Source organism: Cibotium barometz, chromosome 15, assembly GCF_041138505.1.
Source record: "Cibotium barometz isolate CiBa-2024 chromosome 15, ASM4113850v1, whole genome shotgun sequence".
In the NCBI taxonomy this organism is placed as follows: domain Eukaryota; kingdom Viridiplantae; phylum Streptophyta; class Polypodiopsida; order Cyatheales; family Cibotiaceae; genus Cibotium; species Cibotium barometz.
Window position 1 is genome coordinate 21,672,695 of NC_141060.1, and position 25,745 is coordinate 21,698,439.

A 25,745-nucleotide genomic window follows, 5' to 3' on the forward strand; every position below is an offset into this window, starting at 1 on the left:
AGATAGGGATGAGGAGGTAGCTACCTGGGAACGCCGTAGTGCAATTTCCAAAAGGTTTCCCCAGTTTGTTTTCGAGGACGAAAACTCTTCTTAAGGGGGGGGTAATGTCATGTAGGCTGTAACGCCTGTGACCGACGGCAGACCGGATGGCCATGTCCGGGGTTCAGTGGGAGAGGACGCCCATGCGGAGTCATGGGTGGCCAGGCTAGTGTGGACGGCAGGCCACACACTATATAGCCTGGGGGATGAGGGGCAATCCTCATTCTTCCTCTATGGCTGGGTGGTGAGCCAGAGGCCGTCCCCTCCTGTGGTAACGCCCGTAGCGGCGTTACAGGTATCTAACACTGGATGGCAGGCCACACACTATATAGCCTGGGGGATGAGGGGCAATCCTCATTCTTTCTCTATGGCTGGGTGGTGAACCAGAGGCCGTCCCCTCCTGTGGTAGCGCCCGTAGCGGCGTTACAGGTATCTAACACTCCGCTACGGGCGCTACCACAGGAGGGGACGGCCTCTGGTTCACCACCCAGCCATAGAGGAAGAATGATTATTGCCCCTCATCCCCCAGGCTATATAGTGTGTGGCCTGCCGTCCACACTAGTCTGGCCGCCCATGACTCCGCATGGGCGTCCTCTCCCACTGAACCCTGGACATGGCCATCCGGTCTGCCGTCTGTCACAGGCGTTACAGCCTACGTGACAATATCTTTTCCACTCCAATTGCCTCTTAGAAACATAATCCTTCTCCCCACGTTTGTGGCCTATTCCCCACACGAGTATTTTGAGCATTCAATTACCAATAATAGGCCATAGCTTCCATAAATACAAAAGTTGTGCTTTTTCCTGCACGACGCTCTCTCTTTACCCAAAATAGAGAGCTCTTAAAATTAAATTACTTGGGGCTAGGGGAAAGCTTTTAAGCTTTACAAAATAAATATTTGCAAGTCTATGCTTCAAGTCTAAGCTAAATAAATGGATATGCACAAGCTAGCACATAAATACAAAGCTTGTCCAAAATAATGAATGCCTTTCAAAAATAATAACTTGTGCGCTTTTGCTTCAATCTTCCGTGTCCTCTTCACCTATAAAACATCCAATAATAAATTGGTAAAAAATTATTCCATAGGCATACAAACCATCACCACACACATATTCATCAGACATAAGTACTCTAGGAATCACCTTGCCATACAAATCAATTGCAACAAACATCCACCTGTGTGGTTATTCCCTCTCCCACCCCATATATGAGATAGCCTTCTCGTCATAGAGTGGCTAGCCGGAGGAGAAGTGCATCCTTCCCCTTATTTTGTTCCTTGATCCTCGCTCCGTATATGGAGGCGAGTTTGTTTCTAGCCTTTCAGGCTATTTTTTGTTCTAATAGAAGGATCTTGTTTCCAGAAAAAAAAAGTTGCATATATATAGTGCATTTTTCTCAGTCAAAACACGAAAAAAGTGGTCTTGAGGAGTGTTTTTTCAATGTAAGTATCCTTGGGATGTATTTTCTCCTAGTGGGGGGTATTTTCTCCAACAAAAATACCCTTTGGTTTCTTGAAAGGGTAATGGAGAGGCATTTTCTCCATCAAAAATACCCTCAGGGGTATTTTCTCCTGCGACAATACCCTTTGGGGTCCTTGAGTGGGTAATTTGGGTAATTTTCCCACCAAAAATACCCTTTGAGGTCGTTGAGAAGGTAATGGGGGGGATAATTTCTCAAACAAAAATACCCTTTGGAGTCCCTTTGTGTATTTTCCCAAGCAAAAATACCCTTTGGGCTCCGTAAAGGATTTTTGCTTCAGCAAATACTCTTAGGGAGATGGCACGTAAATACTTTTCTTATAATCACCTATTTGTGTATGGTTGTGGGTTATTTCCCTAGCTACTTACCTATTTGTTGAAGAAATTGCTCTACAAGATAGTCACTAAAGTTTTTGTGCGGAAATCACCGCTTGAGTGTTTTTGCTCGAAAAATGTATGCATCGGGGTTGACATGGAATCGACTTGGGAGTCAGTAGCTAGTTTGAAGCATAGATTCCCCACATTCATTTACAAGGATGTAATGTATGAGGAAGGGAAGTATGTTACGTACCTGTAACATGCAACGGAAGTCTTCGTATTGGAGGATCCTGTCACACAAATGCTCACACCGTCTTCTGTATCCTGAGTTAGTTTAGCAATCCACTTTAATACTTCAAACTTTAGAGAGATATGAGAGAGAGAGAGATGAGAACTGTACACTGTATGGGGTCCCGAATTACCCACTGAAGGGCCCCCTATCCCGTTACCGAGATAGTATTTGCTTTATTATCTTTATAGAGACTGACGGTGTGACTGACGATAAGCCAAATGCAAGACCTCTGAAGACCAAGTGTTGGGCTGAACTGTACACTATTGTAGAAACACCAAAGATGTCTAATCTCGAGCCTATGCACTCTTCCCAATGGAATGAGGAAGGGATGCAAAGTTAGGGCTGAGAGAGGGGCTGTTTGGGACTGTTCTAGACTGTCTATGAATGCTGTAAATGAATGAGAATGCTGCGTTTTACCTTCACCAAGTGGTTGGAGCAAAACGATGAATGAATGAATGCTGAAAATTGCATGGATGCAGAAAACGCAAGGATTACTGATGGCTGAATGCTGAGAACTGATGCGTTTTCTGTAGGAGGGCTGAATGCACAAGTGTTGATGCTCCTCTTGTTGAAGGATGCTACGCTTCTCCAAAACGCATGGATCTGAGGTGGATGCAAGGCTGAATGGTATATGCATGAATGCTCCTTGATTGAATTATGAGATGAATGAATAGATGATTGTGCAAAGCCTCTATTTATACTAGTGATGTTGCTAGTCGGTTAGCATTAGATGTTGGCCGACTGCTATATAAACATTAAATGCTTAATGATGATGCATAAATGCTGAAAAATGATGGGAAAAATACCAAAAAATCCTAGATAAATCCTGGATAATTCCTAGATGCTATCTGAGGTTCCTGCAATGGTCTAGATGCTATGCATGAATGATGTGCAATATGCAAGATGCAAACCCTAAGGTTTCTACTGAGTGTATATGCATGAATGCGTCTCTTTAAGTGGGTTAAGGGACTTAGACTGACTATGGCTGAGAATGACCTGCGTAGCTCGTGCCTGACTTATCTGGACTGAGGATATACAATGGGGTCACAGCGTACGACAAATATCATCCTGAATGGAACTAATACTGTACAAATGTCGCACTTCTGATGATGAGCCATCTTGTCACCATGCACTGAGTGTAGAGTGCATGTGACAGTACCTGATGCTAACCTTGAGTCAGCGGACCTAATTTGGAGGTTAGGGGGGCCTAGGATTGGGGATGTATGCATCATCTAGATGTTAAGGCTCACAAATGATGACCCCATAAGTTGTGGCTATTTATAGCTATAGGATCCACTTATAAGTGGGGGGTTGGTTGAGGAGTGACACTGGCCATGAGTGAGAACTATTCCTGCTAGTCCATAGCGTGATGCAGATAGCTCGCCGAAGGCCTTAGTAGGCAGGCCTTGGTGGTATGGGATGCCAAGATTGATTGGCATGGATCTCTGAGGAGTGGAGCCTTAGTAACTAGGCTCGAGGGTGACCTACAGATGTAGGCCTACGGTTAGTGGTGAGCTTTTGCCTGCTACACCTAGCTAGGATTAATCATGGATTAGCCAGTGTTTAGGAGATCTTGGGTGGGGTTGGAACAGGGAGACCCCTAACAGTCCACCTCTTGCATGTGCTCATCCTCCATGTTTAAAGAGTGACGGTTTGCCATGTTTAAAGAGTGACGGTCAGCTGTGGAGTCAACATCTGGAACCCTGTGCATGAGCAAGTCTGCCAATTGATTGAGAGCGGTGACTTGGTTATGCAAGGTGGCCGTCACCGTTTGCGCAGTGGTGGCCATGATGAAAAGCTTACAAGCTTGGAAATCAGCGAGGGAAGTAATTTTCTCTAAACCGTAAGTATGCTCTTCTAATTCTTGAAGCCGATTCCTAATCAAGTAGACAACACATACGGGATAATGGAATAAAATAATTTGCAGGAATCTTTGCTGTGTGAGAGTGTTGATAAACAAAGATGAACAGTGAAAGACTTGCACAAACACAGTCATACACTAGTAATCTACGGTAATCTTGTCTTAATTCGAAGAGCCTAGGCCCAATCATACAACAGAGGAAGTATAGTGGCTCTGTGGAAAATACAATTGATAACACACAGGTAGAAGTGGCCGAGTTGCTGGAGATCAGTTATTGCTCCTGCCCCGCTGTTTTGGGCCTTCAAATGCATGTGGGCTCGAGTAAGCTGCTTAACTAGTGGTGTAGAAGACTGAAGTGGGGAGGGAGGTTGTAACAAAGTGTTTTTAGGATGCACATGCACATGGGATGGGCCTAGGCACATGGGCTTAGGGTCATTTGCATGTGGGATTAGGGCACATGGGCCTCGGGACTATAAAAGGCATGTGCTCTAGGACTATTGTACACTTTGAAACCTTTTGATACCTTTTGAAATACCTTTTGAGCCATTCCTTAGTGTTAATCTCTCAAGCTTTCCCTAATCTAGGCTAATTAAGCTAATCCAAGGCTAACCTAGATGTTAATTTCTTTCATAGGCATGCGTATTTATAGGCCCCTTTGGGATCCTTAATATTGGTCCGCTTGCTTGACCGGCTGTCCGCCCCCGACCTGTAGATAACCTGCCTGACTGCTTCAAAGACTTGTACAAGATGTGAGAGGGGCTTTTTTTCCTTAATGGCTTTCACACTTGGGTTGCTTTGGTGGGCATGCCACTGTTGCCCATTGTGCGCAGCTCATGCATGACATATGCATATGAGGGTTGGAACTGATGCGTGACAGTGTCTCAGTGTCTCACACACGGCACAAATGACAGTGTCTCAGTGTCTCACACGCCACAGAATTATTGAGGATGTGTTGACCATGAACTAAAAAGATGGATGATTTTCAGGTATTTGCGGGAAGACAAACCCCATGGGTCTGCTGGGGGGCTGTACAATTTCAGAGATTTGCTTATGGAGGATGACCCAGTACGTTAATTTTGGTTAATTCCCTGCTTTTAGAGCATTATACATTTATGTGAATTCTTACCTTACCATCTGTATGCATATGATATATCTAGTAATAAAAAATAAAAATCAATGTTTTTTTGTTTGTTTGTTTTTTTTTTGGGGGGGGGTGGGGGGTGGGGTGGGTGTCCAGCTGACCTGACGCCTGTCATCTGCAGAGTAACATCTTTGTCATTAATTGTGATGTCTGCTGCAGTTTCCCTTTATCTGATATGCTCGGTAAGGAACTTAAAGATGCTTACTTTATCATTATGTGTAGATAGGGTGCTGTGTATAGATAGGGAGTTGAATTGTCTGCAATACTGCCTTTAACACAACATCAGGGTTTTAGAATTCCATGGCTCATGTTTTTGATCTGCTATGCCTTGCAGTTGCACATTCAAAATATAGGGGCATTGGTACATTACTTGTCAAGAAGGTAATGTAGCTTGTTGCACCATTAAATATTTTTGAAAAAACAGCTTTAGTGTTTACTTAAGAGCTACTTACTTTCATAGTAGCCTTTTGAGGTCAAGAATCTGTTGCCTAGTCTGGGCTAATGTGGTGAGCTTTACAGGTATCTGCTGAATCGGCAAGCGAGTTTGGTGAGTTGGTAGCAGACTCGGAGACGGGGGAGTTGCTGCACTATGCTGAGAAGCCGGAGACATTTGTAAGCAAGCCTTTACTCATTTCAAGGCTTATAGCAAGTGTTATCTCCAAGTCTATCTAAACTCCTACGGTTTGTAGCTAATGACTCGTTTTTTTCCTCCCCCTCCCCCGAATTGTAGGTCAGTGAATGGATTAATTGTGGGGTGTACATTTTTACTCCTGATATTTTTCTTGCAATCCAAGATGTGGCGTCCCAACGGAAAGACCATGGTATGTGCAATTATAGATTTTATTTTACGAGGCAGGGATTAATCTTTTGTGGAGTCGTAGTTTTTAGATTGGAGATGGGCAGTTGTAGACCTCCTGAGGGGTTGCTCCAGGCATTGTATTGTACATATACTGTATCATATTAGCCTTAATGAGCATTTTGGACTTCCACAAATGCTCTCTCACAGGGTCATATGCTGATATCACATGTACATACTGTAGCATTGGATATAATGTTGAGGTTTATTATAGTGACAAGATTGAACCCAGGTTCCACATACAGAGCATGTCTTGCCTGTTTGCCACCTGCGCACACACCTCCTGCATGACATTGAGTTGGATTGTTCCAAATCTCTATCTCAGAATCTTTCTTCATGACTTTAACACAGCACATTATTTTGCATACTAAGTTATGCTTTCAATCCAAAGTTTAGATCTGTAATGCCACTGCCTTGTAGATTTTGAAATCTTCAGTCATTGCTAATGCATGGTTTTAGAAAAGAGAGTATTTACAATCACAAATGCATTTTTAACACTTCAAATTATGGAATGTGATCCAACGTTCTGATTGTGATCCTTGTTGAAATGCCTTCCAGCGACACTTCGGCGGGTATCAAGTTTTGAAGCACTTCAGTTAACGACCAAGTGAGTTATTGGCTCAAACTAATGCCCCTAGTGATGACTATCAATTCTCACATTACACTTGTGTTAATAGAACTCTCTCTCTCTCTCTCTCTCTCTCTCTCTCTCTCTTAGCCCACTTCCTTGCCCGATCCGCCCATCACTCCATTGCAGAGAGCATTCATCCCTTGCCTTCACAAGTGCAACCATTGCAGAAATGACATCCTCATAGTGTAAGATCCCTCCGAAATCTCCCTAAACACAAGCAACAGGATTAGTACTATACAGAAGGGGTGCAGGCTAGCTCACCTCCCAACCGTAAGTTTGCGACTGCAAACCACCCCTGAGCCAAAGGCTAGGGCTCACTCTCATCAGCCAAGTCCATGGCGGGAGTCTTTGGTCTAGGCTTAGTCCTTCAGTGGTGCATCCATAGAACTGTGTCTCATAATAACCCAAGCTCTCATTTATATAGTGATAACTATGCCATAAATAGCTAACATGCTATAAACAACCATTAAGCCTGTCTTATCAATCCATGAATCCTAGCCAAGTATTTGCCAGCTGATCCCTAACCTGGGGGTCCCCTAACCTCATAGGATTAGGTCCCTAATACGTAGATTAGTGTCCAGGTACATAACATACTTCCCCTCTTCAAGCATTTACTCTTAAATGAAATTAGGGAAGCGCTTCTCAAACCAGTTGAGTCCTCTGCCCTATCTTTCCACTTAATCTTATATTCAGGGATTGTGCATAGGAGGTTAGCTATTTATGGGGTAGTTATCACTATATAAATGAGAGTGAGAGTGTCTTTGAGTAAGAACTGACAGCAGATTTCGATGTATTACTGAATGATTCGAGGTCTTGCAGGGCCTCTTCCAAATTTGCAAATCACCCTTGTTGCTTTTTGTTCCGTGTTTCGGGCTGTGCGCTATGTACCTAGACACTATGGAGGCTAAGGCTCACTCCCATCTGCCAAGTCCATAGCAGGAGTCTTTGGTCTAGGCTCAGACCTTCAGTGGTGCATCCGCACATCTGTATCTCGTAATAACCCAGGTCTGTATCAACAGGAAAATGAATTTGCAGGCTTGCAGAAACAGTAGAAGAGGGCCATTCAGCCCTCGAGGCTGAATTCTAGGCCCAATTGAAATGAGAAATTGCCCAATGCAAGGAAAATTTAAGGAAGACATGTATGGCAGCATGTAATGAGCTGAAACTATATGTTGCCACAGAGGAGGGGGATGCACAAGAAGCCTTAGCATTGGAAATGAAAGAGGCGAATGAAAACTGCCGTGCTCTCAGTAGGATCCCATCATGACAGCTACATTGGAAGAGAAAAGAAGCTCAACGTGCAGGTGGTTGGTCTCACAAAAGGCCCCATGCCTAGGGAAGATGGTGACACCCTATGCAGGAAAATGGGAGTCACAGGTAACCCATTTGTAGATGCAGGGCGTGTGGGGAAAGATGTAAGAAGGGAACAACCCCTCATACTGAGATTCCCAGACCATACATCACGAGGCAAGTTCCTTAAAAAGAGGATAGGTCTCCGAGGCACTAAGATCTATCTAGGAGACGACCTCACCCTTGCAGGTAGAGCATCAAAAGACGGGGATGGCCCATGTGATGATGAAGGGTAGGAAAAGCAGGTACTGGGTAGTCTACTGGGATGGCAGAGTCATCATCGCAGATAAGCACCCCGCAGGGAGGATGGTAGTGTGGAATTGCAAACGGAACTCTATTGTAGGACACAAGAGGATTCATATAGATTTATACACAGAGAGGTATTATCTTTTACACACACACTCATCAAAGCCCAGAAAGAGAGCTACCCAAGGTGGCGGGTTATTCACCTAAGATTTATCTAGGAGACAATCTCACACTCTTGAAGGTGGAGCATCAAAAGACTAGGATGGCCCAGGTGATGGAGACTAGGAAAGCAGGTAAGCGGGTAGTCTACTGGGATAGCAGAGTCATCATCATGGATTAGTGCCCTGCATGATGGCATGGGGTCTCATAGACCATAGATACATTGAGGATGGCAGTAACAGAACTCTATGGTCGGATAGAGGAGGATTTATAGACACTTATACAGATACAGATATTATCTTTTACACACAAACTCATCAAAGCCCCGAGAGAGGGCTACCCAAGGTGGTGGGTTATATAGCCTTCAAAGGACAGACACGCACCACTCGAGGGGTGCGTGGTGGATGCCATCAGCCAAGCCTGGCTTGAGAGTGATGCATGTTGCAGTATGCTACTTCGCACCAGAGAAATCAGAATTTGCATGCACGGTGTAGAGAAAGGGGAGACTCCATATGCGCCATTACTTGGCATAGAGAGGCTACAGGAGAGGATATGCAGAGTATGCAGCACAGGAGCAGTGAGGCGGCCCATTATTAACTATCCAGCTTAATACGAGATACGGGGGAGATTCCACTGCCTTTTTGGAGAGGGTTATTCATATAGATTTATACTCTATTGTAGGACACAAGAGGATTCATATAGATTTATACACAGAGAGGTATTATCTTTTACACACACACTCATCAAAGCCCAGAAAGAGAGCTACCCAAGGTGGCGGGTTATTCACCTAAGATTTATCTAGGAGACAATCTCACACTCTTGAAGGTGGAGCATCAAAAGACTAGGATGGCCCAGGTGATGGAGACTAGGAAAGCAGGTAAGCGGGTAGTCTACTGGGATAGCAGAGTCATCATCATGGATTAGTGCCCTGCATGATGGCATGGGGTCTCATAGACCATAGATACATTGAGGATGGCAGTAACAGAACTCTATGGTCGGATAGAGGAGGATTTATAGACACTTATACAGATACAGATATTATCTTTTACACACAAACTCATCAAAGCCCCGAGAGAGGGCTACCCAAGGTGGTGGGTTATATAGCCTTCAAAGGACAGACACGCACCACTCGAGGGGTGCGTGGTGGATGCCATCAGCCAAGCCTGGCTTGAGAGTGATGCATGTTGCAGTATGCTACTTCGCACCAGAGAAATCAGAATTTGCATGCACGGTGTAGAGAAAGGGGAGACTCCATATGCGCCATTACTTGGCATAGAGAGGCTACAGGAGAGGATATGCAGAGTATGCAGCACAGGAGCAGTGAGGCGGCCCATTATTAACTATCCAGCTTAATACGAGATACGGGGGAGATTCCACTGCCTTTTTGGAGAGGGATTCGGACCACTGGCACGGGTGATACATTGCAAGGATCAGAGATGCAAGGGCATGTTTTTGAAGGAGCTTAGACAACATAGGGATGGTTGAGGCAGCATGCTGAGAGACAGGCCTAGTCCTGACAAGACACCTCCCAGAGAGCATCACAGATTTCTTTGTGATAACACAGATTCACATCAGAGTCCTCCACACATACTAGTGCCTCTACACCGACTTTAGATCCCACCACCCATACCCGTGCTCCAGCTCTGTGCCCTAGAGGAGTTCTTAGCGGGAGACCCCAATCCATTCTATGAGCTAGACGCCCTGACCTAGAGCATCGGGACCCTCCACCACAGAGAGACAGGTCGGAGAGGTTCTCCACTGACATGACATGCTCCCATCACAAATCTTTCTACCACCCTGAGATTGGTACTGGCTGAGGAGGGATCTAGGATAATCATTTGGTATACTCATGTTGGTGTTTTTTTCCATGTTTTCATTTCCATTTCAGTTCTTGCATGACTCAGTATATCCATGTTAGCAGCAGTCATCTCCTGTCTGTACACTATACCAGGGCCTCTGTTGTGGGTGTGCCCGCCCGTTTTAGTGTTTTCCCATTTTTCCTCACTCTCCATGTATTTTCCCATTTTTCCCCGAGGAGTGGAGGGCTGTTGGCTGTCCTCAGAAGCTGGCCGACTGCATGCTCTGGTACCCGACTTGTCCAAGTGTCCTAGCCGACTTCAAGCACCCAGCCGACTTGCTTGTTTGTTGGTCGGGGGCTGCCCTTTGTCTGGTCGTGAGCATGGGCTGCTGTCGGCCTGTTTTAGGCTGGCCGACCAGCAGCTTAGGGCCATATAAAATGGCCCCTTGCCCCCACACTTCCCATTGTACAGAGGAGGACAAGCAATCATTAAAGAATTCCGTACCCCACCCCCCTCAAGAGCAAATCCATCCATGGATGAAATATAGCTATTTTTATTTTGAACCTCAATTTCGAACTAGATGCAATAGAACCCATTGTAATTTAAACTCTTAAGAGTCTTAAGAGTTCATTTTGAGTTAGTTTTTTTTCAGTTTTATGCCTCTTTGGCATCGATACCCAAAGTGGAATGTAAATGGATGTACCTGATCTGTCCCATAGGTCGGATTCGGCCTCCCGTGGACGTTAATATAACTTTCTTTCTTTCTTCTTTCTTTCTCTCTTTCATCTGCATTTTTCTCTCTACAGCAGTTGTCTTCATTTCCGCTGTGCATTCTGACATGGTATTAGAGCCCCAGGTGGCTTGAAGCTTGGAGACAGTGGGACGTCAAGGGTTTGCTGATTGAGGTGCTGATTGGAGATTGTTTGGGTTGTACGGGACTTGGAGATTGGGTAGAAGGCGGCCATCACCGTTGGACAGCCACCTTGCATATTATTTGCAACCTCTTCTTCTTTTTTCCCACCCACCCTCCCTTGACAAGAGCTTGTGAACCCTTGAGATGGCTGAGAAGCACGTGAAGATCCCAACACTCCCCACGTTCCCGGTGGACCGACAGTTGAACGGGCACAACTACAGCATATGGAAGGTAATGATGGAGTCTGTTTTGGAGTCTTATGACTTGGGTGATTTCATTGTTGTTGGGGTTCGATGGCCGGAGTTGGAAGACGGGGAGTTACCCTCTATACGGAAGTAATGAGAGGCTCAGGCATAGTTATGGGATCGTGTCAATGCCCGTGTCCGTTCTTTCATCTTCCTAAATGGCACACCACAAGTGATCAATCACATAAAGCATATGACGCTGGCCAGAGGAATTTGGCAGCATTTGGCTTCGCTGTACAACAGGGTATCACCCATGAAGAGGATCTCCTTGGAAGTTCAGATGCGGGTGATGAATCCTGCAAAGTCATCGACGATACGGGAGCACATCAACAAATTGCAGGCTCTTCAGCAGAAGGTTCTCTAGGCAGGGAAAGAGATATCGTCAGAGGATATAGCCATCACATTGTTGTCCCATTTGCCCTCTCAGTGCTCATCATTTCTCTCTTGATTACCAGTGGCAGGCTCAGCACCATCACGTGGGAGCAGCTTGTGCCAATGGTCTTGGACCAGGAAGAGCGATTTACGAACCCTCCCTAGGGCGGAGGTTCTGAGGCCTTGACTGGCCAACGGTCGAAAGGCCTTAACAACAACAACAAGGGCAAAGAAAAGTCTTCATCGGAAAGGTCTTCTGAGAAGAAGCCCGATTCAAATCGTGAGAAACTGAAGGCCGAGCGGACTTGTAACGATTGTGGTGAGAAAGGCCACTATTGGAGGAAGTGTCCAAGCAGAATAACAGGAAGAGTGTTGATTCTTCAGCTTCAGCTGCAAAGACTCTCCAGCCTTTGTGCACTTGGAGATTTTGGACAGAGATGCTTCATCTTCTTCGAGTGAGGAAGCAGTTGGCTTCACCATTGGGGATACTCGAGAATGGATTCTTGATAGTGTGCTTCCAGGAACATGACTCCTTCCCGTGATTTCTTACAGGATCTTAAACGGCAGTCAGGTCGCATTTTCATTGGCGACAATTCCACCATACCAATTCACAGTGAGGGCCGGATGGAGATCATTCCCGATGGAAGAGGGGGGAAGCATTCCTCTCGTGTTCTTTACGTCCCCGCACTTGGTTTTCATTTGTTATCAGTGCATGAGGTTTGCAAGACTGGCTTCTGGGTGGAGTTTGAGGAGCATTTTGTTGCTCTACGGGATAGAGAGACAGGCCAGGTTGTTTGGGAAGGCGGAGTGGAGAACGGTATATACAAACTCTCAGCACTCTCCTCTCTTATAGGCTCTCAGATTGGTGACTTGTGGCATTTTTGGTTTGGCCACTTGAATGTGGATGCGCCGGCGAGCTTTCCGGGACCAGATAGTGGTTGGCTTGCCAGATGTTGGCAGCAGGCAGGGACGCTGTAGTTCTTACATTCGTGGTAAGCAACACAAGGAATCTTTTCTGAAGCAGGCTTCCAGGCGGGCTTCGAAACCTTTGGAGTTGGTACACACTGACTTGTGTGGACCTATGCAGACGCCATCCTTGGGAGGTTCTTTGTATTTTATGCTGCTGCTTGATGATTGTAGCAGATTTGCTTGGGTTTATTTCTTTCCCAGAAGGACCAAGCTTTTGCTTGGTTCAAGGAGTGGCATGTGATGGTGGCGAAAGAGTCTGGCTTGCAGATAAAGACTCTTAGGGCTGACAAAGGAGGAGAGTTTTCTTCCAATGCATTTGTGCGGTTTTGTGCGGAACATGGCATCAAGCGGGAGCTAGCCAATATAGGTTCGCCTTTAGAGAATGGAGTAGTTGAGCGTAAGAACAGGACTGTGGTGGAGATGGCAAGGATGATATTGGAGCATCGTGATCTTCCTCGTCCACTTTGGGGAGAGGCTGTGGCTACAGCCGGCTGTCCATATCCTCAACCGTTCTCCGACGACTGTAGTACCGAACATGACTCCCTTTGAGGCGTATTTTGGCAGGAAGCCAGATATCTCCCATTTCCGTGTGTTTGGGAGTGATGAATATGTTCACATTCCAAAGAAGTTGAGGGGGAAGCTTGACTCAAAGTCCCAAAAGCTTGTTTTTGTGGGTTATAACTCTCTTTCCAAGGGATACAGGTTGTATGATCCGGAGAGCAACAAGGTCGTCGTCAGCAGAGATGTGGTTTTTGATGAGCATGTTCCAGCTTCCACTGTTGACGAGTCGCCACTTCTTGGAGACTTGGACGAGTCTGATGATGATTCCCAGTCGATAGTTCCAGCTGGACTGCCTTAGTCAGTTGAGCCCGTGACTGGAGATGAGCCCCTGCAACAGCAGGAGTCTTCGCGTTTTGTTCAAGTACCCAGGTGGTTGTTAGACACCCTCCGGGAGTCGGGTGCTACGGAGCTTCCCTCCAAATGGACCACAGAGGACGGACCTTGAAGATCGCATAGAAAGTCATTCAGCAGAGCTCTTACAGGTAAACTATGCTTTGATGTCTCGTATCATGCGGGACAAAGAGCCCACTTCTGTCAAGGAAGCCCTTACACAGGATACTTGGAGGAAAGCCATGCAGGTGGAACTGGATGCCATATAGAAGAATAAAACTTGGGAGTTGGTTCCGAGGCCGTCAAAACGGTCTGTCATTGGTGTCAAGTGGGTCTTTAAGACCAAGTATACGTCGGATGGGTCGGTGGACAAACACAAAGCTCGGACTGGATTTCAGAGATCAATTGCAGATCCTAACTTGTATCTCTTTTGGGAATGCGGTATTGTCACGTTGATCATCCTTTATGTGGAGCACATTGCAGTGACAAAGGCTGCCTTGTCAAAGGAGTTTTGAGATGACCGATTTAGGCTTACTCGACTTCTTCTTGGGATTGGAGATCTGGTAGACCCGGAGGGGGTTCTTTGTCTCTCAGCAGCGTTATGTCCATGAGTTGCTTGAGGCCTTTGGGATGGAGAACTGCAAGCCTATCACGTCACTGATGGACCTGGACACGAAGCTTACAGTAAATTATCCTTGTGAGCCAGTTGATGCCTCTCCATACAAGAAGCTAGTTGGTTCATTGATCTCGTTGCTGAACACCAGATTGGACTTGAGCTTTCCTGTGGGGCTGTTGAGCTCGTTTATGCAGACACCGTTGAAGTCTCATTGGGACGCAGGATTGCGGATCTTGCGGTATCTGCAGGGTACGAAGGATCTTGGACTCTTCTACGACACTGGAGGTGAAATGAAGGACCGGGTTCGACTCCAAGGTTAGAGTGACTCAGATTGGGGAGGAGATCTACATCAAGCTACAGTTTTAACCTCGGCTTGGGAGTTGTTTCATGGAGCAGCAAGAGGTAACCCACTATTGCCTTGTCATCTACAGAGGCAGAGTACCGGGCTGCTTGTGGTGCTGCTTGCGAGGTTGTGTGGCTGCGGAGGTTGCTTGGCAAGATTGGGTTCCCACAAAAGGAGCCCATGGTCGTCATCCAATGCGATAACCAGAGCTGTATCGCTATTGCTTGGAACCCGGTCTTCCATGCCTGGACCAAGCATATAGAGATACAATATCATTTTGTTCGTGAGAAGATCTTGGCTGGTGACATCTTACTTCTTTATTGTTCGACGGAGGACAACGCAGCGGACCTCTTCACGAAGTCTCTACCTCAGGCTATGCTCACAGGGCACTCTAGCTCACTGGGGTTGGTTCCACATCCAGGAGCTAAGAGGGGGTGTTAGCACTCATCTCTTGTCTGTAGACTATACCAAGGCCTCTGTTGTGGGTGTGCCCCCTTGTTTTAGTGTTCTCCCATTTTTCCTCACTCTCCATGTATTTTCCCATTTTTCCCTGAGGAGTGGAGGGCTGTCGGCTGTCCTCAAAAGCTGGCAGAGTGCATGCTCTGGTACCCGACCTATCCAGGTGTCCTGGCCGACTTGCTTATTTGCTGGTCGGGGGCTGCCCTTTGGCTGGTCGTGAGCATGGGCTGCTGTCGGCCTGTTTTAGGCTGGCCGACTAGCAGCCTGGGGCTATATAAAATGGCCCCTTGCCCCCACACTTCCATTGTATATTTCCGGGATTTTCTCTAGTGGCAGTATTGTTTAGAGAGGAGCTGCAGCCACTGATACATATAGTCCGCAGAGATGAGCAGGCTAGGTACATGTGGGTTAGACTGAGGGCAGAGACGGGCAGATATCTCTACATTGCTATATGCTATTTTGCTCCTAGTACATCAGTGTATGCATCACCTAGCGGGCAGTCTCCCTTTTCTATTTTGGATGATGACATTTGGGAGTTCTCTAGGGATGGTGACATCATTCTCCTGGGGGACTTCAATGCTGGGACCGCCCATAACCAAATAGTATTTTATGATACCTCAGAGGAGATGTTGAGGGAGCTTGATGTTAGGGATATGGGCCTATCTAGACTCTCACAGGATGAGGAACATACAGTGTATGGGCGGTATTTGATAGACATGGGGACTGCACATGGATTGGCCATCCTGAATGGCCTACAGAGATTCCCGACAGCGGGCCGTTTCACTAGCTTTCCACATCGGCATGGTGCTAGTACAGTGGACTATGTATGTTATGGCTCAGCCCAATCTCATTCCCTCTTTTCAGGATTTTATGGTACACTAGGCCGGTTGGAGTAGCAGTGGATCATGCTATCTTGTCCTTCACTCTCACATTTTAGTTCAGCACCGCTCCATTGGGACATGTCTCTCCACACACTCGTTATACCTTTACGAGGGAGACTGACGCCATGTACACGGATGAGATATACAGACGCTTATGTGCCGAGGAGCCGGGACGGCCATTAGATGAGCTCACTCAGATATTGATAGAGACGCTTCATGCTGCAGCATCAGAGGCATATCCCCATAGTCAGCCTGCACGGAGATGATCTGGGAACATGCCCCAGAACAGCTGGTATGATGAGGAGTGCAGAGAGATGAGGATCAGATTACAGAGAGAGGTGCTCATGGGTGTTACCACTCACAGACAGTCACGGATTACCTTCGGGCGCCTAGTGCGATGGAAGAAGAGGGCTTATCTTGCTCAGTTAGAGAGGGATTTGTATCAGTTATTTATGAGTCAGGACTCAGGCGAGGCATGGAGACTATTCCATGAGCATTCACCATCACTAGCCATTACCTCCACAGAGATTTGGGGTGAGTATGCAGCATCCCTGTACACAGCACCAGGACAGCCGCCCCTACCAGACCTATCGGAGCCATGCCCAGAGACATGTGCTTTCTTTACTGCTGAGATGGTAAGGAAAGCTATTGACAGGATGAGGACTGGGAGAGCATATGATCATGATGGTTTGGTAGCAGAGCACTTTCTTCATGCCAGAGATATGCTTGCAGAGCTTATTGCTATGATGTTTAACCGAGCCATGTGTGAGGGTTTTCCTAAGACTTGGAATATGTCCACGATTGTGCCTATCTTCAAGTCAGGGGATCCCATGCTTCGTGGGAATTATCGTATCATCATGATTGGTCACACATTGGCTAGATTATATGCATCTATTCTTGAGCAGGAGTTGAGTAGATGGGCAGAGAGAGAGGGCATACGTGCATCAGGGCAGGCAGGGTTCAGGAGAGGTTTCTCCACTCTTGACCATATCTTGACACTCAGAGCTATTATTGAGGAGGGCAGATTATATGGCAGGAGGATTTATTGTTGCTTTGTGGATTTCCGCAAAGCTTTTGACACAGTACCGAGAGCCAAACTGATGCGCAGACTACAAGAGATGGGAGTGCCCACAGAGCTGATTTGGGGAATCATGGCTTTATACAGGACAGTTGTGGGGCAGGTACGTACTACTCAAGGTATATCTGAGATGGTTCACTCCACTATTGGGGTGAAACAGGGCTGCCCCCTTTCTCCCACCTTATTTGGGATGTATGTGGATGAGGTTTCGGACTATGTAGAGCGGGAGGGTGACAGAGGAGCACAGCTAGCAGGGACATGGATTCCGCTGTTATTGTATGCTGATGATATCGTGCTGATCTCCAGAGGGGATGCAGCGTCATTTGGATGCATTGCACACGTTTGCACAGGACAGTGGATTGTCTATTAACCTTAGTAAAACCAAGGTGATGGTGTTTAACACCACAGCACAGTGGGTTAGGAGGTTAGTACCCACCTTTACATATGGTCAGGAGACAGTGGAGTATATAGATGCATATACTTACCTTGGTGTGGTTTTTAGTGGCCCACTATTTTCCTTGAGGAGAGGAGCGGAGACCAGATTGACCAGAGCTTATGCAGCATTGGGGAGACTAGAGAGGATGTGTTTGCAGGTTCAGTTTAAGGAACCTCGAACAAAGCTCTGGCTCTTTGACACTTTGGTCACTTCAGCCATGCTGTATGGAGTGGAGATATGGGGACCCTCAGTGGATCACCACAGCCGAGCTGGTAGCACTGATGGATGGAGATGTATGGAGAGGCCCTTGGTTTCTATGATTTCCCGGATGATTAGGGCCAAGGCCTCTGTACCACATGATATTATCCGTGCAGAGATGGCTGCCCCCCCATTGGTAGTAGAGGCACTCACTCGATCAGTCTCCTTTATACATAGTTCTTGGGCTCTCCCTAGAGACAGATATGCTCGCTTAGCCCTGGAGTCTTCACGACAGTTGGCATCACAAGGAGACGGATCATGTTGGTATTCACAGATGACAGCTTGGTTCCAACTGCATGGCTTTAGTATGGACAGGCTACCTCCATTTCAGTACTCCCTGGATGCACCCTCCCTCTCTCACACGGGCAGAGATTACCAGACTTATCAGGTAGGACTTGACTCAGCTGGACACTAGGAGGACATGGATATAGCCGACACACGAGCTTGGTACAAAGATGGCTTTCTATAGAGATCATCTTCTCCAGCTCACGGAGGATGGGTTTGTGACTAGACCCAGCTACATGGATACTCATCTTTCTCATGGGGTACGGTGTGCTATTGGTCAGATGCGCACATCCTCACACCAGCTAGAGATTGAGACTGGCATATTCAAAGGAGTACCAGCTGAGGCCAGGATTTGTCAGTTGTGCCAGATGGAGCCAGAGACAGAGTTACATTACATATGTCACTGTCCAGTATATTATGAGATACGAGGCCGTTTTCACTGCCTGTTCAGAGAGGGTTTCGGACAACTTTCCAGAGTCATGAGATACCAGGATCAGAGATGCCTCGGATTATACTTGCTGGAGCTGCGTAGACATAGAGAGGGTCTCTTGAGAGGGAGGGGATCAGAGAGGGAGAGACACCTACAGAGGCAGATTACAGACTTCTTTCGACCAGAGATTGAGCAGTCAGGCCAGCAGGCATTGCAGCTAGCCCCAGAGTATAGCCGCACCAGTGGTACACTGATTGATCGGGCTATAGAGCTGGGGCGGTCCAGGCGCCCCAAGATGAGAGGCCCATCCCGACACCAGCGGAGACTACAACAAAGGATCAGGACCATACTAGCACGGCATGGGAGACGTCCAGTCAGAGTACTCACCATGGAGGACATTGAGGATATCCACCATCTACCGATGAGAGACATCTTTGGATAGTGATGTATATGATGCTTACCTTTGTTGCTGGAGTTTTCCTTCCGAGATGTTATCCATTAGGAGCTCCTTGTACCTTACTTTTCCTCATAGTTGTTGTTTCAGTTTCAGTTAGTTGTTTAGTTGTTTTAGCTTTTCTTAGTCCTCAAAAGGCCAAAATGACCTATGAGACCAAAAAGGTTACAACAATTGGTGGATCTCATACAACAATTGGTGGATCTGATACAATGTCTTCATTTCTCTCTCTCTCTCTCTCTCTCTCTACAGGTACTCCGATTTGTCTCATAGGCCGAGTTCGGTCTTTTGGAAGACGTTAATAAAATCTTTCTTTCTTTCTTTCTTTCTCTCTCTCTCTCTCTTTTTTTTTTTTTTTTTTGAGGAAACACAGAGCTATAATACTGGGTATGAAAAAACCCCAAAGTGCCAGAGGTGGCCTACTGAGGGGGCATACAAACTGTGCAGTGGGAGGCGTGAAGCCTGTGAGCAGTCGGTGCTACATCACGGTGGATGATGTGATGTGTGCAATATGAACCACTGTGGGGGAGAGTACTCCCATCTAGCATGTCCTCCAACAATCCTGAAGAAGAGACCCGTGCGCCCCCAACGACGAATGAAGGCCTGGAGTCTGTCCTGAGCTGTCTGTGAAGGCCGACAGGAATCATCATACGTGGAACGCAGTGCACGGATAAGATCGAGCCAAATCAGGACAAGAGTATCACGTGTCGATTGCCGCGTGTGACTAAGGACATGGAGACAACGAGCTCTCCAAATGTTCCACATCGCAATCGCGGCAATCACCATAAAAACATCATCCCTCTGCCAATGCTCCATGTGCAAGGCGTCAGGAGGAATCATACTGAGGTACCCCCTCCGATACCCCGTCGCCGTAAGCATAAGCACAGCATCAGTGCCCTCACCCTCAAAGAACACATGAGGTCCCGGCCAAGGAAGGAGCCATAACACAGACCCCCAACTGAGGAAACCTGCATGCTGACCAGCTCTGCTGAGGAGAAGAGCCACTGCTCGCCAAACAGAGGAAGCCATAGGACACGACCAGAGGCAGTGGGTCTGAGACTCCTGAACCTGGTGATCACAGCATATACAAATGGGATCATGGCCCATCAAGGCACCCCAAGTGCCGACAGCAAGACCAGCATGAGCAGTCAACCAAAAAAAAAGAGTGATCCGCCGAGCAATCCTCAGCCTCCAAATAGATACCCAGTACTGTGCCAGGAAGGCATGAGAGAGACCTGCATGTAGCCAAGTGCCCGAACGCGTAGGTCTATGTAACTGTCGTCGAAGCAAGGCTCTCTCTCTCTCTCTCTCTCTCTCTCATCTGCGTTTGGCTCTCTACAGCAGTTGTCTTCATTTCCGTTGTGCATTCTGACAATCCATGGAACCATTGTATTATTTATGGTCTCATAGACCCTTGGGGTCTTCTATAGATGTTAATATAACTTTATTTCGTTCTCTCTCTCTCTGGATTTATCGCTACTATTTTTCAAACATGCTATTCTATTGATTACTTGGCACTTTGTGGCTAGCCAGCCATTGAGAACGTCAGTTGGCATAAAGTATGTACCAAGATCTGTATTTGTCTTTGGAAGAGCTAAACAAAGGGGCCGAGTGAGATTTTGTTCATTTGTTTATTTTCAAAGTGATGGTTAGAGACGCCACCTTTCTTCAAGCATAGAGGGCTACTGTCTACTTTTCCACACAAATAACATGACGCTGATGGTGTATAGTCTTGAAGAAACTTACCCTTCCCATATTCCCAAGGTTATTCCTTTTCTTTCTAAGCTCTTCCCTAGCCATTTCTATGCCATTAAAGACCAAACTATGAAAGCAAGAAAACATTAATGCTCCCCAACCCAGCTAGTGCACATTCATCAAAGGATCTAGAGCAGCCTTTTAAAGTTAAAGTACAAAACTATCAACCTTCAACTTGGAGAAAAACCATGGAGACCAGCCTCTATAAGGGAAGAAATACAAAAGAAAGGTTAAAAAAAAAAGAAAGAATCTTGTCTTGGTCATAAAATGATTTTTTTCATTAGTTGAGTTTTTTAATGTCTATAACCTTTCATATGAGGAGCTGAGAGATGGAAGAACAAAAATGAAGGGACATCTAAGTTATCTATTATGCTTTGTTGGGCAGGTCAGTGCAAACCGATTTTGTAAGACTGGATCAAGACATTCTTACTCCCCTTGCAGGCAAGAAAAAGCTTTACACCTATGAGACAGGAGACTTCTGGGAGCAGATCAAAACGCCTGGGTAATGCCCCATTTTTCAAGCTTGTTGAGTTAGTTTTAAGCTATCTCAGTGTTTTTTATATATAGAAGGATGTTTCTGCACTGGTTGCAACCTTATATCAAATTTACTGATGTTTTTTTTTCAGAATGTCTTTGAGGTGCTCATCATTGTACCTTGCACAATATCGGCAAACTACACCTGAGCTTTTGGCAAAGGGAGATGGCATCAAAACTGCAACTTTTGTTGGAGATGTGTATGTTCATCCATCAGCAAAAATTCATCCCACTGCTAAGGTTTCAACTTCTTTCACCCGTCGCAGTTACATTCATGGCTGAAGTGTTGCTCTCTGTCGATCTAGCTGAAAGCATGGCTGTGGTCAACATTTGTAATCTATGGGTGCCAAAGTCAGCAATGTATCTCTATGGACCCTTGGTTGCTGGGATGTTTTTTTATATCTCGACTAGGTTTCTCAAGTCATGTCCATGGTGGGCAAGCCTCCCATTTAGGCTCTGTAACTCGCGGCGGTGCCCGGGGGACTAGGGCCTTTGACACACTTGTTGATACCATCAATGCATATTAAAACATTTAAACATGGCCACAACCTTAACACATATCCATCATCGCTTTGCATGAAACATAAAAGCTGGACAAAACATCCACAAATGCTGAAAATGGAGCTTGCACATGTGACACCGCATAGAGGCGGGAATGGGCCGACCCCCCCCCTTGGAGTATTTTATTACCCAAGGAGAATAATATCATGTACAAGCTTTGAGGGCCTCACTCTCCCCACGGGAGATGCCGGATTATCCATATACAAATGCCATAACACAACCCAACATGAGGCAACCAAGCCGGAACATAGGCTGTAGAAATGCCGAGTCAATAATATAATCCGTATACCTCCGTGTGGGTACTGATTCTTTCCCAAAAACCATGGGTCTTCATGCAATAGAGCTAGTACAGCAAGTACAACGCTCCATTCAGCCGGTACAGTAGGTACAGTGGTTGGTACAGTAGGTACATTGATTGGTACAGCAAGTATAGTGGCTAGAACAATAGGTACAACAAGTACAAATGCTGGTACAGTAGGTACAGTTGCTGGTACAGTAAGTACAAATGTTGGTATAGCAGGTATAATGGCTGGTACAATAGGTACAACAAGTACAAGGACTGGTACAACAAGTATAGTGGCTAGAAATCATAATAAAATGATTAAATACCCTTGCCTTCAGTATTTCTTCGCGATGGAAGCCTCCAAAACAGTCCCCAATAGCCGGTATACTTCATGGGAAGCCTAAGAGAGAGAGAGAGAGAGAGAGCGAGAGAGAGAGAGAGAGAGAGAGAGAGAGAGAGAGAAATGAAATGAACCAAACGGAGAAGAGATTTGTGCGTCCAAGGTAGCAAAGGCAAAAAATAGGAAATCATGCTAAGCATAATAACCTGAGCTATACCTTAACCCATTCGGTTTATGCTGTGGAAGAGGCAAGGAAATATTATGGGTCAAACATGGATAGCTTGGAATCACATTACGACGCCCAAAAGAATGGGTGGGGCTGCTTTACTGGATGTCCGCTTGCATATGGTGGTGCGTAGGTGGGCGCTTTTTCAGGATATGTGTTTGCAGGAGCAGCCTAGGGTATTCAAGGCTCGTGACTTGATTGAGTTGGAGGGATTGTCACATGGACGGACACGTGTGCAGGCTTCATGGTGGGACATTGTGAATGCGGCTCATCCTGTCCGTATTCGCTCATCTCACATTTTATTGCATATTCTCCTTTCTTGGCATGAAGTTCTACTATTGGCTCGGTGGGATCCTAGTCATGAAAGACTACTTTTGAACTCTTTGCAGTTCGAAACATTTGTGGAGTCGCGTGTCATTGTTTGGCCAGACAGAGATGCTTCACGCATACGACTCAACCGCATGGTCAGGTTAGGCTTGGTTAGAATCCGAGATGCTGTGATACCTGGTCGTTAGATGAGCAGGCTAGGTACATGTGGGTTAGACTGAGGGCAGAGACGTGCAGATATCTCTACATTGCTATATGCTATTTTGCTCCTAGTACATCAGTGTATGCATCACCTAGCGGGTAGTCTCCCTTTTCTATTTTGGATGATGACATTTGGGAGTTCTCCAGGGATGGTGACATCATTCTCCTGGGGGACTTCAATGCCAGGACCGCCCATAACCAGACAGTATTTTATGATACCTCAGAGGAGATGTTGAGGGAGCTTGATGTTAGGGATATGGGCCTATCTAGACTCTCACAGGATGAGGAACATACTGTGTATGGGCAGTATTTAATAGAAATGGGGACTGCACATGGATTGGCCATCCAGAATGGCCTACAGAGATTCCTGAGACAGCGGGCGGTTTCACTAGCTTTCCACATCGGCATGGTGCTAGTACAGTGGACTCGGCATGGTGCTAGTACAGTGGAGTTAGAGAGGGATTTGTATCAGTTATCTAGCAGGGACATGGATTCCGCTGTTATTGTATGCTGATGATATCATGCTGATCTCAGATTCTCCAGAGGGGATGCAGCGTCATTTGGATGCATTGCACACGTTTGCACAGGACAGTGGATTGTCTGTTAACCTTAGTAAAACCAAGGTGATGGTGTTTAACACCACAGCACAGTGGGTTAGGAGGTTAGTACCCACCTTTACATATGGTCAGGAGACAGTGGAGTATATAGATGCATATACTTACCTTGGTGTGGTTTTTAGTGGCCCACTATTTTCCTTGAGGAGAGGAGCGGAGACCAGATTGACCAGAGCTTATGGAGCATTGGGGAGACTAGAGAGGATGTGTTCGCAGGTTCAGTTTCAGGAACCTCGAACAAAGCTCTGGCTCTTTGACACTTTGGTCACTTCAGCCATGCTGTATAGATATGGGGACCCTCAGTGGATCACCACAGCCGAGCTGGTAGCATTGATGGATGGAGATGTATGGAGAGGCCCTTGGTTTCTATGATTTCGCGGATGATTAGGGCCAAGGCCTCCGTACGACATGGTATTATCCGTGCAGAGATGGCTGCCCCCCCATTGGTAGTAGAGGCACTCACTCGATGAGTCTCCTTTATACATAGCACTTGGGCTCTCCCTAGAGACAGATATGCTCACTTAGCCCTGGAGTCTTCACGACAGTTGGCATCACAAGGAGACGGATCATGTTGGTATGCACAGATGACAGCTTGGTTCCAACTGCATGGCTTTAGTATGGACATGCTACCTCCATTTCAGTACTCCCTGGATGCACCCTCCCTCTCTCTCACACGGGCAGAGATTACCAGACTTATCAGGCAGGACTTGACTCAACTGGACACTAGGAGGACATGGATACAGTCGACACACGAGCTTGGTACGAAGATGGCTTTCTATAGAGATCATCTTCTCCAGCTCACGGAGGATGGGTTTGTGATTAGACCCAGCTACATGGATACTCATCTTTCTCATGGGGTACGGTGTACTATTGGTCAGATGCGCACATCCTCACACCAGCTAGAGATTGAGACTGGCAGATTCAAAGGAGTACCAGCTGAGGCCAGGATTTGTCAGTTGTGCCAGATGGAGCCAGAGACAGAGTTACATTAAATATGTCACTGTCCAGTATATTATGAGATACGAGGCCGTTTTCACTGCCTGTTCAGAGAGGGTTTCGGACAACTTTCCAGAGTCATGAGATACCAGGATCAGAGATGCCTCGGATTATACTTGCTGGAGCTGCGTAGACATAGAGAGGGTCTCTTGAGAGGGAGGGGAACAGAGAGGGAGAGACACCTACAGAGGCAAATTAAAGACTTCTTTCGACCAGAGATTGAGCAGTAAGGCCAGCAGGCATTGCAGCTAGCCCCAGAGTATAGCCGTACCAGAGGTACACTGATTGATCGGGCTATAGAGCTGGGGAGATCCAGGCGCCCCAAGATGAGAGGCCCATCTCGACACCGACGGAGACTACAACAGAGGATCAGGACCATACTAGCACGGCATGGGAGACGTCCAGTCAGAGTACTCACCGTGGAGGACATTGAGGATATCCGTCATCGACCGATGAGAGACATCTTTGGATAGTGATGTATATGATGCTTACCTTTGTTGCTGGAGTTTTCCTTCCCAGATGTTATCCATTAGGAGCTCCTAGTACCTTACTTTTCCTCAGAGTTGTTGTTTCAGTTTCAGTTAGTTGTTTAGTTGTTTTAGCTTTTCTTACACAGACATTGTATCAGATCCACCAATTGTTGTAACCTTTTTGGTCTCATAGGTCCTATCATTAGGGCAGCTTGTAACGGTGGTAGAGTCTAGTGTGTAGCAGGAGAGCCTCTATTAATGAACAGAGAGGGCTCCAATTTATAGATTTGGGGCTCCCATGAGTGAAAATGGAAAGAGAAGGCTATGATAACAAGTGGAGAGCCACACAATAGCTGGAGTGACAAGTGTGAGGCCACTTGTCTCACTTTGATCCACTTTCTGACAAGTGTGAGGCCACTTGTCTTACTTTGATCCACTTTCTTGCCACATGTCCCAATCTAAGAGATGGTTCTTCCATAATCTTTACCTCTAAAAATGTCCCAACTAGTAGACATTTTGTCATAGGCACTTTGCCAACTCTTGGTATCAGCTCAATTCCAGATGTAATGACGCAAATAGAATTTCCATCAGAGTTGGGCTAGAAATAGCAACTCTCCTAAATTTTAGGAGTGTGGTCC

General features: G+C 46.4%; 1 protein-coding gene across 3 annotated transcripts in view; it reads left to right on the top strand.

Moving 5' to 3' along the window:
• LOC147631060 (uncharacterized) overlaps positions 1-25,745 on the top strand; it is a 105,704-nt gene that overhangs the window by 39,212 nt on the left and 40,747 nt on the right. For all 3 annotated transcript variants that reach the window (XM_086809386.1, XM_086809387.1, XM_086809388.1), the window contains exons 5-12: positions 4,975-5,053; positions 5,251-5,311; positions 5,464-5,510; positions 5,649-5,741; positions 5,860-5,950; positions 6,544-6,592; positions 20,941-21,057; positions 21,182-21,329. In XM_086809386.1, coding sequence (XP_086665512.1) covers positions 4,975-5,053; positions 5,251-5,311; positions 5,464-5,510; positions 5,649-5,741; positions 5,860-5,950; positions 6,544-6,592; positions 20,941-21,057; positions 21,182-21,329 — 685 coding nt within the window. The remainder of the gene's footprint in view (positions 1-4,974; positions 5,054-5,250; positions 5,312-5,463; positions 5,511-5,648; positions 5,742-5,859; positions 5,951-6,543; positions 6,593-20,940; positions 21,058-21,181; positions 21,330-25,745) is intronic.